At 40.6% G+C, this 12,191-nt stretch overlaps 1 protein-coding gene across 3 annotated transcripts; it reads left to right on the top strand.

Annotated features, from left to right (window-relative positions):
• Nucleotides 1-953: 953 nt before the first annotated feature.
• Nucleotides 954-11,922, top strand: LOC308296523 (spastin-like). Of its 3 annotated transcripts, none has more exons than XR_013962628.1 (17): nucleotides 954-1,263; nucleotides 2,431-2,514; nucleotides 2,619-2,702; nucleotides 4,617-4,780; nucleotides 4,901-5,034; nucleotides 5,168-5,261; nucleotides 5,383-5,457; nucleotides 6,119-6,190; nucleotides 6,306-6,381; nucleotides 7,045-7,136; nucleotides 7,345-7,424; nucleotides 8,220-8,262; nucleotides 8,399-8,478; nucleotides 8,612-8,682; nucleotides 8,782-8,822; nucleotides 8,956-9,606; nucleotides 10,520-11,922. XR_013962628.1 is itself a non-coding variant. In XM_080739817.1 (17 exons), the coding sequence occupies exons 1-16, from the start codon at nucleotides 1,146-1,148 to the stop codon at nucleotides 9,079-9,081; spliced, it is 1,434 nt and encodes a 477-aa protein (XP_080595943.1). In that variant the 5' UTR covers nucleotides 954-1,145; the 3' UTR covers nucleotides 9,082-9,101; nucleotides 10,842-11,922. The 3 variants fall into 3 exon arrangements, 2 of the variants coding, with proteins under 2 accessions (XP_080595943.1, XP_080595944.1); XM_080739817.1 differs by having other exon boundaries at nucleotides 8,956-9,101; nucleotides 10,842-11,922; XM_080739818.1 differs by lacking the exon at nucleotides 954-1,263 and adding an exon at nucleotides 2,130-2,187 and having other exon boundaries at nucleotides 8,956-9,101; nucleotides 10,842-11,922.
• Nucleotides 11,923-12,191: the final 269 nt, after the last annotated feature.

Below are 12,191 nucleotides of genomic sequence, written 5' to 3'. Positions count from 1 at the left end.
ATGAAGGATACTTGCTTAAAGTGTAGTTTCAGATGTGGTAGAAATGAGACATGGATGTCATTCAACTCTCTTTGTTGGCAGAACTTTCCCTCCAGCACAGTCAAGTCAACAACACAATAGAACTGGTGTCCCCTCCTCAAGAGTCCGACTATATCCCCCAAACTGAAATATTTGTTCCCTCTTATAACTTATATTGAGATAATCCCCAAAACATTCCCTTTATTACAGAAAAACTATAACACAGATAAATCCCCTTACAATAGTATAGTAATAAGTCAGACCAGGTGTGAGCAGGATGCTGGGCAAAGGGAATGCATATGTGGTCCTGTATCATATATTGCATATAAATATAGCAATAATATTATTCCTATATACAGAAAATTAATAATAGTTGCTTGAAATTGTTGCTAAGGTGATATTTCAGTCAACCAAAAGTGTTTGTACAGTAGGTGCCCACTGATATGATGCATGCAGGTACTGTATTGTGAGTAGACACACTGGATTACGTACTGTTGATCGTAGGGGGCAGTCCAACACTCTAGTTCACTGGTTCTCAAAGTGTGGTCCGGGACTCCGGGAATGGGGACCCCCAGGGGTCCTTGATGGAGTTCCAGGGGTTCCCCAGCTAAATAGTTAAGAACCAAATGGACCCTTGTGGGTATGTAACTTTGAGAGTTTACAAATGGACCCTATAGTAATGAGTCCATTTGGTTCCATTTGTACACTCTCAGAGTTAAATTAACATTGATCCCAACTATATAAATTGTCAATCTGGGGGTCCTTGACATGAAAAGGTTTGAGAATCACTGCTGTTTTGTGTGAGTAGTAGATATAGTAGATGGATGCACTGATTACCTACTATTGACAGTAGGGGGCAGTCGTTTCACATTGGTTTCAGGGGAACACATCTCGCGTGAACACAACAACCCCGCCCACCCGGAACTGTTGTTGTTGATCATCAGATGAAGCAACAGAACAAGCACCGCAATATTTTAAAGTCTTCCCTGGAAATATTTCAGCATTTGTTTATTTGTATCGGCTGGTCTCTTGGATGTCAAACTGAGCTTGGTGTAATCACCGTCCCAGAGCTGTGTCTTCATTAACAGCCTCGCTGCTGACTCAGCTGTGGTGGTGAGAGAAGAACCATGTCGGCCAAAACAAATGTTGGCAGAAGCAGAGACAACGGTGAACTCATTAAAAGTCTTCACAAGAAGGCGTTCGAATGCATATCTCAGGCACTGAGGATCGATGAAGATGATACAGGTGTGTTGCTCATTATATTTTAGTCATAGTCATTGCTCATTGTCCGACTGTCTGTCAGTAAAGTTTTGTTAAAGTAGCTAAGCTGCTAGCTTGTTGACAGCTACACTACTGTCAGAGGATACAGGTCAGGTTGGCTGTTGGCACGACATGTGGGCACCATGTAAAATTGTCTATTTTGTCCAAAATGTAATATAATATATACAGTACGGTACATCATTATCAAGACTTAATTTTATCCTTCAACTTATTGTTTATGCCCCAAAATGACGGATATACAGGTTTTGTAGCAATAGTAGAAATATTAGACCTTTATTGTCGAATGTTTAAGCATGTAATGATCATGTATACTTTATTTTACTTTTGACCATCATTTCAAATATATATATTTTTTTACATCTGGGACAAAATGGCCAATTTTACATCGAGGTGCCCACATTTCCCTAGTGCAAGGGTCTTCAACAGGGGGTCCGGGACCCCTAGGGGGTCCTCAGAGTTACTATAGGGGGTCCTTCAAATCTTTGTGTGATAGAAACGTTGTTCTCCTTTTTTTATATTAACCACTATAGTCCTTACTCTGAGAACTTTAGCCAAAAATAGCAGATCTAGAAGCTCACAACGCCTCGCAGCGTGAGCTTGTAGATTGGCTATTTTTGGCAAAGAGGTTTGGTGTATAGGGGAAAAAGAGCAGACTAAGTACAGAGTGAAAGGTCAAGTTTATTAAGTATTGACGGTTGAAGTGGTTAAATATCTGAAAACACAAATTGACATGAATCCAAAATACACTGATGATTGTGCTGTCAAACGATGAAACTATATGGAATCTATGAAAAGGTTGTGGGGGTCCCTGCTTCATCTCGTTCTCAACTAAGGGGTCCTTGGCCAGAAAACGTTGAAGACCCCTGCCATAGTGTCCACCTGCAGATGGTAGCTTGACAAAACATCACTACACTCAGTTAACCTGACTCCGCCAGATGGTGGCGTATTGAGTTCCTTGTACAACCTCCATCTGGCGGAGTCATGTTAACTTACAGTGGCACATAACCATAGCATATCACAACGGGATTATGAGTGCAGTTTATCCGCCACCAAATGAAAGAGAGAGTCTGTTACAGTCTTATATTTTTATTCAACCACTCATGTCAGTTAACATGCTCTGTGGAATGGCAGGTGTGAAGGATGAGGCTGTTCAGTGGTACAAGAAAGGCATCGCTGAGCTTGAGAGGGGCATTGCAGTTGAGGTCACAGGACAAGGTGATGTATGAATAATCAATGATTATTATGCAACTAGAAACATCAGAGAGTAGTGTCTGTGTTGAGCTGCTCTAATTTGACATTTGCTCTGTGTTTATTTTTAGGAGAGGAGTTTGATCGGTCAAAGAGACTTCAAGATAAAATGGTGACTAATCTTAACATGGCAAAAGAAAGACTTGCACTCCTGGGTAAGTGTTGATTTGTGAATAACAAGTTGACAGTGATGAAGCACCATGCATGCTGACTACGTTTACCTACCGACCGTATGCTAAATTATATCCCTGGGGTATTCTGTCAGAAATCAATCACTTTTGGACCTCAGGGTGAGGTATAATAGAGATTTATTCACCACATTCTGCAATAATGGATCTCCACAAACTTGCCTCCATCCAAATCATGAAGGATCTTGTCTTTTATGTTTGAACAACGATGAACTCATACTAGTTAGTAAGTTACTTTATTGACACAATTGTATAAAACATTGGGTACAAACAATAATTGAAGACTAAAACCCATGAATAAAAACTTGTAAAATGCATATATTTTAGATACAATAAACTAAGTATTGCAATTTGTGAGCCACGAGGCCCATAGTAGTACAGTACCATCTCCTGATTCTGTAGCGTGAGGCAGCTTGATGTACAAGTACACCCCCTGGACATGACGCTAGAATGACGCAGGGACTTACCCCCAACCCTTGATGCTGAGTGCCAAGCAGGAAGTACTGGGTCCCGTTTTTCAGAGACTTTGGTAAGACCCAACCAGGGTTTTGAATCCCAAACTCCCAGTCTCAGGGCGGACACTCTAACCACAAAGCCACTGAGCTCAGCTGAAACATACAATACACAACACAACTTCCCTTTACTCGCGTACAGGATCTTTATGTGACAGACAAGCATGTAGCATACGCAAAGTTCCTCTGTTAGGCTAGGGCTCCATCAAAATGACGGCGTCGTGCCGGTGTCGGACGGCGTCAAAAAATGAACCGGGGCGAATTTGAGCGTCCGACGCGGACGTTGACGTCGGCAGTGGAGCACCCTTCATTGATTAAAACGGGAGCGTTCCCTGCGTTGACGTTGACGCGACGCTCAGTGGAGCCGGGGGGTTAGTGCCCACAAAGAGTGAGCTCAACTCGGTAAACTAATAACCATATTTCGCTCTGATGTTTTGTGTGAGGGGACACACCAGTATCTGCTGTTCGTTTTGTATACCAACGCCTCACTTCCCCATGTTCCGCTCGCACTCTATTAGAGGACAATCGAAACCGTGTGAAGGTCATCCTCAAATAGACCTCAATATAAGATGTACTGCTGATGCTGGTATAGAGAGGATAAAGATAAATCTGGTGTTATGGCTTGGTATGTCTTCACCTCATGACACACTGTAAGGGCCGATGCATACTCCACTTTTAGAGATGAATTTATTTTGGTTCAGTTCAGGGAGTAACAAAATCTTGGCAGCACCGAACCCCCGAATTAATGACAGCCGAAGTTTAGACAAAGCCGAACCGAAATAAACTTGTCTCTAAAAGTGGAGTATGCATCGGCTCTAAGTCCCACACTGACATCCCCAAATACATAAGTACTTCTTAATTGACCCCTTTATTTATCAATTAAGCCTAGTTGAACCTAATGGCATTCATTTAAAAGGGGAAAGAGCTGGGAGAGGGCGGTTATTTATGTTAATCCCATTTCTGTGAAAGTTCAGTATGCTGTCACAGTCTTGTTCTGGTCTTGTTCTGAGGATTAAAATGGGACCTACATCTGTGGTTGTTGTACGAGTATACAGACCCCCTTTTGCTGATCTAGGTTATTGATACAATAGACAGATGCAATAGAGCGTTTTTTTTATGACCACATCTTTTGTGGCATAGCAGTAGAATGAATTTAACCCCTTGTTTAAGCCAAATCTACAGGCTCAACAGTCAACACGTTGCATCGCGAGGCGTAGAGCTTGTTGAGTTGGCATTTGTGAACATTTTTGCCTATAATGACATAGCCAAAAAACTCAAAACAGTTATTCAAGATTAAATAAAGATTGGATTAATTGATCAATGACTTCTGAAAGAATGCTATTTTTACTTTTTTCCCCTCCTTTTACAGAAGCTACACTGGCGTCTAAAAGGAAAAGCTTTCCTCAGAATGTTTCAAATGAACTCCCACCCCAGTCTAAGCCTGGACTAAAAAGCCAGACTGGAGCAGGCGGTCACACAAAACCCAGGCCCTCCACTTCTTTCAGACCTGCTCCCAGATCCTGTGATGTTAAGGTGATGTTTCTTTCCTTAAAATAAAAATAAAATAAAAATGCCTTCAACTGTGTAGCTGCATATACTGTCAAATTGCTTTTAGTAGGTCATAGATTTAAATTTGTGTTAATATCTCTCAAGGCTACACCAAGAGTGGGTAAAGTGCAAAATGGGAAACCTTCAGCCGTGAAGCAGCCCAAAAAGACGGACATGAAAAACTTCAAGAATGTGGACAGCAAATTGGCCAACTTGATTCTTAATGAAATTGTTGACAGGTATTTATGGGGGAGGCTCTTCTTACCACATTTAATGGGGTTTTATGGTACTGACAATGAAACTGCCAGCATTATTAAAGAAGAAACAAAGTGCAGCCAGCCAGCTACTGTACTTTTCCTTTTTTCACCACAGTGGTGCAACTGTTTGCTTTGAAGACATTGCTGGGCAGGATCTGGCCAAGCAAGCCCTCCAGGAGATAGTCATCCTCCCTTCAGTAAGACCAGAGGTAATCACAGGAAATACAGGAAATAGTGTACATTTCAGTTTGGTAATCTGGTGTCATTTGTACCACAGTTAATATTGTTAGGCTAATTCAGTGTTGTTTGTTCTTTATGTTGTCACTTTAGTTGTTTACTGGCCTGAGAAGTCCAGCACGTGGGTTGCTTTTATTTGGTCCTCCAGGAAATGGGAAGACCATGTTGGTAAGTTACATGACATTTCCAGCTCAAAATGGCAATTATCGGTAAATACTGATCAAAATGTGTGTTATGGTGCGTGATAGCGCTTTTCACTGGGTACATCAAACTATTTAGCTTCTTACAAAATAGGTAACAAGAAGGGATACAAGGAGTGCCAGGAGTGAGGTGGAAGACTTGAATTTTCAGACTTTGGTGGAAAATGAGAAGAGGAAAATGAGAAGAGTCTGCTGTCTTGATTGAGGGGGAGAGGTCGTTCCACAGCTTGGGAGCCAGGAGAGTGTTTAGGTTGCTTGTAGCGATGTCCAGCATGTTGTAGGGAAGGAAAGGACAGATACACCAGGTTAGCTGATCTAATTTTGTGCATAGGGGTGGATCTCATCCTGCAGTAACAGGGTATCATGATCTTGATCAATTGAATACTTTATTTGCAGTTTGCCAAAAAAGAGAGAACAAACGGCACAGGAAAGTAGAATTCAATAGAAGGTCTGCTAAGAGAATTTTAAACCCAAGAAATCTTATGGCTTGTTAACTTTCCATTAGGATCCTTTTTACTCAATTATCGAAGCATTTGATGACAGACAATAATAATAATAAATACTGTGCAAAACATCATATAAACGGTTAGAAAAAAAAATCTATTGCATTGTCGTTTCCTTTTAACCAGGCTAAAGCAGTTGCAGTGGAGTCGAATGCAACATTCTTCAACATCAGTGCTGCCAGTTTGACCTCCAAATATGTAAGTTTACACTTGAAGTTTCGGTTTTGTATGTAGGACTCTACAGTAGGCTTCATGTACTGTGAAGGTAGGGGACAAAAGTCATAATTGTCTGGTCTTGCTATCGCCACCACAGGTGGGAGAGGGTGAGAAGCTTGTCCGAGCTCTCTTTGCTGTTGCCAGGGAATTACAGCCTTCGATCATCTTTATTGGTTAGTGTTCATCTGTTCAGTCTAACAAAACATAACTTTTCTTTACTTCTTTTAGCTTTATTATGACTGATTGTGCCGTTGTTGTGTTTTCGAATGTGTGGGTTCGAATGCAACGTGGTGCATTCAGCTTTGTCGAGCATCTAATATGAATAGAATTGGTCTGCGTTTGTGGGAGGGAAGCCGGGCGGGGAGGTTCCGGTGTCTCTGCATGTATTTCTAAGGGCTGGGGCGCAGGGGCGGCACCTGTCAGCAGGGAGTGTTGTGCTCCTCCCGGTGGGGCCTCCTCACTGGCAGTTGTCAACAGTGACAACACAAACTAGCATAGGAGCGCACAGCAACAGTCATGAGGTGCTGACCACAGTACACGATACACTTGTTGAAACATTTTTATTTTAAGATTACCACAACAACAGTGACGACACAGAAATGTGTGTGGGGAGGAATTAATTGGCGTAACGACATACCTCACCAGTCAAAAGTTTGGACACAGCTTCTCGCACACATTGAGTGAGAAGTGAGAAGCTGTGTCCAAACCTTTTGACTGGTAGGGTAATTGGGGAAAAAAGGTAAAAAGCTAAATATAAATTACAAATAAATGTGAAGATAATGAAATATTAACTGATTAATTTTTCTCATTGTTTTTTCTCTGAAATATTCATCCAGATGAAATTGACAGCCTGCTTTGTGAGAGAAGGGAAGGAGAACATGACGCTAGCCGTCGATTAAAAACAGAGTTCCTCATTGAGTTTGATGGGGTAAGAAGAGTAACATATTTGCCATCCATTGACCATTATTCACGCAGCAGCCATTTTGCTCTCAGGAAGCTGCCCGAGTATAATAGTCGGGGCAGCTGAGGCTTTACATTGAACTCTGTGTGCATTACTCACATTTTTGTCAGTAGCTTTCTGCTATTTTTACTAGTGACCTATGACATGCTTTCACGAGAGATCTTGTTGGTTTCAGGTGCAGTCTGAAGGAGCTGAGAGAGTGTTGGTAATGGGGGCTACTAACAGGCCTCAGGAGCTTGATGAAGCAGTACTCCGGTACATACATGATTTACAGTTATTCATGTTATTTCGGGGGTGAATTCACAACATTATTGCACAGATTTTGCGTCCTTCAAACTTGTACAAACCATGTAATTCTCACAGAACCCACTTGCAGCACCCACAAAGGGTGAAATGTACCCTTAACTGTGCTGCCAAGTGCCAACTCATCAGTAGAACTGGTACTGGTCTGGTACCTATGAGTACTGGCCCTAACCCTAACCCAAGCACATTTTGTAACGCAGTGTTATTCATGAATAGTCCAATTTCCAGACATGGCGTAAATTGAACAAGAACAGTCCATCTGCTCAACTAGCAGATATTAATGTGGAGGGTCAGTCGTGTAAAATATGATTTCTGAACAAAAGAGCGTCAACTTGCCAGTCCATTGGCTCTAATAAAAGTGTTTGTTTTGATTGCAACACTGGAATTGTCCATTTTCAGGCGGCACCAGCTCCACACTCCTTTTAGTAGTGCATTGCAAAGCCACCATTTACTGGATTATTTGCCTCATAGATAACTACAATTCGGCAAAACATGAAAAAAATGGCAAATTGCACTTGTCACCGTGACGAGTGCAATTTGCCCTTGTTCTTTGTCGTGTTTATGCTGTAATATCATTCTCAGATTTAGCGCAATATCTTTTTTTAAATTGGTTCATGGCTGTGATGCACAATTTATGGTGTTATCAGTGGCCACTATCCGTATCTATTCTTAGTGAATTTGCCCCTCAGTGTTTATTTGTGTGCAAGGGACTTCAGTGTGGTTCATTATTTTCTGTTTATCTTGCAGGCGCTTTGCAAAGAGAATCTATGTGGCTTTACCAAACGAGGAGGTAACTATGGAGTAGCGTAGGCCAAGGAGTGTTTACTGATGAAACGTGCAGATGTTGAAGTGTGTCTTTGAAATCTGATCTGAGGTGCAAGATGTTTGACTTTATAATTCATATGGTGTGGTTTTACCTTTCTCAGACAAGATTCAAGCTGCTCAAAAATCTATTGGGAAAGCATGGGAATCCACTTAAGGAAAAAGAGATGGGCCATTTAGCAAAGTGAGTTCCACTCCTACATTCATTGCACGCAACTACTATTGTATGTCATTATGCTTTATCTTTTTATATTTTGTTAATTCTTGGGCATTTATATCTTTTTACATTTAGTTAATTCTTGGGCATTTATTTTCAGAGTGACTGTGGGTTACTCAGGAAGTGATCTGACTTCATTAGCCAAAGATGCTGCACTTGGACCAATTAGGGGTAAGATTAGTTTCTGATATTAGCCTAATCATACTTATATTTTGGCTTCTGTGTAGTCGATTGGCTTCTTATTGAGTAATGAAATGATCTTTAACACAGAATTGGGACCGACACAAGTCCGGAACATGGCTGCTAGTGAGGTGAGTTGATACAATCTCAAAATGCCTTTTGATAACTGTGCCTTTGTGAAAAAAAGTGTTATAACACCAATGTTTTTTAATATATTGCTGTTTAAATATATGCTGCTATGGTTATGTTTATTTGTATGTGCAGGTGCGGAACATCCAACTTAAAGACTTTGAAGATTCCTTGAAACGTATAAAGCCCAGCGTCCATCCACAGACTCTTGACTTGTATGCACGGTGGAACAAAGACTTTGGTGACACGACAGCCTTCTGAGCTAAATAAAGCTGTAACCGGTAAGTTTCCTATCCTACCCGGGATTCGAACCCGGGTCTCCTGCATAGGAGTCCAAACTACTTGTACCACTCTTTCAAGTGAGAATCCCTGCTAAGTCTGGGGGGGGGATATTGTGCTTATGAGCTTCAAGCAGTACTACTTGCCTACCTGATACCATAAAGATGAAAAGTAAATGCTGAATTGGTCTAATGCAGGGGTCTTCAACAGGGGGTCCGGGACCCCTAGGGAGTCCTCAGAGTTACTACAGGGGGTCCTCCAAATCTTTGTGTGGTAAAAACCTTTTTCTCTTTTTTTCATATCAACCACCCTAGCGCCCATATTCCGAGAACTTTAGCCAAAAATTGCAGATCTACAAGCTCACAACGCCATTTTCAGCAAAGAGGTTTGGTGTAGGTGGAAAAAGAGCAGACTAAATACAGAGTGAAAGGTCATGTTAATTAAGTATTGACGGTTCAAGTGGTTAAATATCTGAAATTGACATGAATCCAAAATATAATGATGATTGTGCTGTCAAACAATGAAACTACATGGAATCTATGAAAAGGTTGTGGGGGGTCCCTGCTTCATCTCTCTCTCAACTAAGGGGTCCTTGACTCCTTGGCCTGAAAACGTTTAAGACCCCTGGTCTAATGTGTAGAAGGATAACATTCTTTTTCCAAATCTTTTTAAAGGGTTTAAAGTAGTTGTTTTTTTACATAGCTTCACAGTTCCCAGGGGTTAACACATTCGCATCTTAAAACATACATCAGTGTCATGCTGTAAAAAAACAATGGTCCGGGCACTTAGACTCAATGTAGCCTGTATGCTCGTCATGGGTTCAAATCCTGAGCCCCACGGCCTTTGCTGCATGTCTCTCCAGTGTCTCTCCCCCTTTCTTCTCTCTCTTCATTAATATGATCCAATAAAGGCAGAAAGAAATATGTATCACAGATGATAAACAGTGTAAGCAATATTGTGGGGACGAGTATTGTTAGTTGTGGAGAGAAGAGCATAGATCCTCTTACAAATTTGGCTGGAATTTCATCTGGACATGGAGACTTCCCAGATTGCATTTATATATTTTTTTCATTTTTTTTTTCACATCAAGGTTCATTATTTATTCAGCATTTGAGCCGTGGATCACCATTTGATGATGTTTTGTGTCTCAGACTCAAAACTATTTGTTATCTTATTAAGATTTTGTCCACAATTCCATGCTGTATTGATGTGGTATCATAGGAGAGATAACAGGCAAACATTGAATGAAATAACAATTATCCTACATTCTCTAATTGTGTAGACTTCTTTTAAATGAAGTAATGCAGATGTTAAATAATAATTGAACTCTTGAGAGCGTAAAATGAAACCAAATGGACCCGTAGTATCAAAGCTTTGTGTGGTGCGTAATTGATTGACAAAAAGTAATTTTGGGGGTGAGCTACCCCTTTTTAAAGCTTATTGTACGGTTTATTTATAGGTAACCGATTAGGATATTGATTTCTTCATTTATATTTACCAGCAGTCTGGTCATTTCTGCAGCTTAGAAAGTTTGTCTGAATTAAAATCCCAGTGCCTTGGCTTATAGGCTGTGGGAGTAACTGTGCTGTGGTATGAGATAGGACCATATCACTTGAAGTCATCACTTCAAGCTGATTGTACATTGTGAATTGGCACATACTGTACCTCCCCTCAATCGCTGGCTAACGGCTAGGCACTGTCCATGGTGCTGAAGTATGACCACAGACCTATGATCCCCTCAGATCCTCAACATCTCCACACTCCTGAGGACATCTAGGAAGAACTATGAACACCTGTTAAAAGTCAACGACAAGGAAGCAGGCAGTTCGTTCGAGGTGCGGGCTAGGAGCTTCTAGATGAGGAGCTCAGCATTCGGGCACAGGACAGTCAGCAGAAACAGAAAATATGACGCTCACCCAACCCTTCCCTCCCCCATCCTCTGTAAATTATGATCACAATGTAAATTATTATGGTCTCAATAAAATCCTTATCTTTTTCTTTAAAAAAGAGATTCTCTCAGGTTGACGGCACCCATGAAGTTAATGAATTTCTGTAACCTCGATGTCTCTTTTTTTAATATAAAAAATTAATATTTCAGGATTTCTTGGAAAAAAAGTGTTTTGCTTATTTGCCTGAAGCTCATAGGCTTGATATCTCGCATAGCTAAGCAGGAATTCCCTCTTCACTGAGCTGCAGTGATCTCTACTTTGGGAGAGGACATAAAACTTAAGGATTGCAGCTTTAAGGCATACAGTTGGGCCTATTATGATATACTGCACATTTTACAACTCTTAATCCTGAGCGGGCAGCACAAGGTAGCATCAAAACACATATAATCATATCAGATAATATAAATATTGGCACATTAAAAAGCTTCCTCTTCTACAGGAGCGATTTGCTAATTCTGAATATTTGTTTACAGTTTTATGTTAAAGGACTTCCCCAGCCATGTCCTACAATGTCATTATTCTTAAAGTGTAATAACGGTCTCTTGCCTCAAGAGGACAGCAAACGTCTGCAACCATGGCATAACCTACTATGACTTGAATTTAAATTATTTAATGCATTGGTCAGATTTATTTCATCCTGTTTTCTAGTTCCATTGACAAGTATGAACATAGTAGAAAAGGATATTTGCCAAATATATACCCAATTAACCTTAACGCTGACCAGCAGAACTGTGTTCTGTTTTGAGCTTGCAGATATAGAATCAAATACATCATCTGAAAGTGTGAGCTCTGCTAATTTGATCCATTTGCCCAACCAACATTTTTTTTTAATTGTACATATTCAGTTGCACAGATCTTTTTAAATCATGTTAATGCCTGGTGTAAAAAATAAAAACGATGTTCAAACTGTACATCTGTCTGTCCGTTATTTTTATGAATGCAGTTGACTTTTCTTTGAACGTGTGTAGGGGCGATCTACTGTACATTCTTGGATCATAGACAAAAGAACTGTTCTTCGTGGCTGTAGTCGTTTATTGACTTTACTTCCCTATTGTGGCCTCAAGCCAAATCCTGAATCAACGTGAGGCTTGGTTAGGTTTTAAATGGAATGCAATAAATCTCTTATTATTAATGACAATAAAA

The sequence above is a fragment of the Nannobrachium achirus genome, assembly GCF_963921795.1.
Source record: "Nannobrachium achirus genome assembly, chromosome: 13".
NCBI classification, from domain to species: Eukaryota; Metazoa; Chordata; class Actinopteri; order Myctophiformes; family Myctophidae; genus Nannobrachium; species Nannobrachium achirus.
The sequence above is the reverse complement of the archived record's forward strand: the minus strand, read 5'-3'. Positions and strand labels throughout refer to the sequence as shown.

What these genes read in the sequence shown, in the direction of transcription:
- LOC308296523 (XM_080739817.1), top strand. Translation starts at nt 1,146, where the DNA reads ATGTCGGCCAAAACAAATGTTGGCAGAAGCAGAGACAACGGTGAACTC. An exon ending in CCAGATCCTGTGATGTTAAG is followed by an intron (nt 4,781 to 4,900) that starts GTGATGTTTCTT and finishes ATATCTCTCAAG; the next exon opens with GCTACACCAAGAGTGGGTAA. An exon ending in GGAACATGGCTGCTAGTGAG is followed by an intron (nt 8,823 to 8,955) that starts GTGAGTTGATAC and finishes TTGTATGTGCAG; the next exon opens with GTGCGGAACATCCAACTTAA.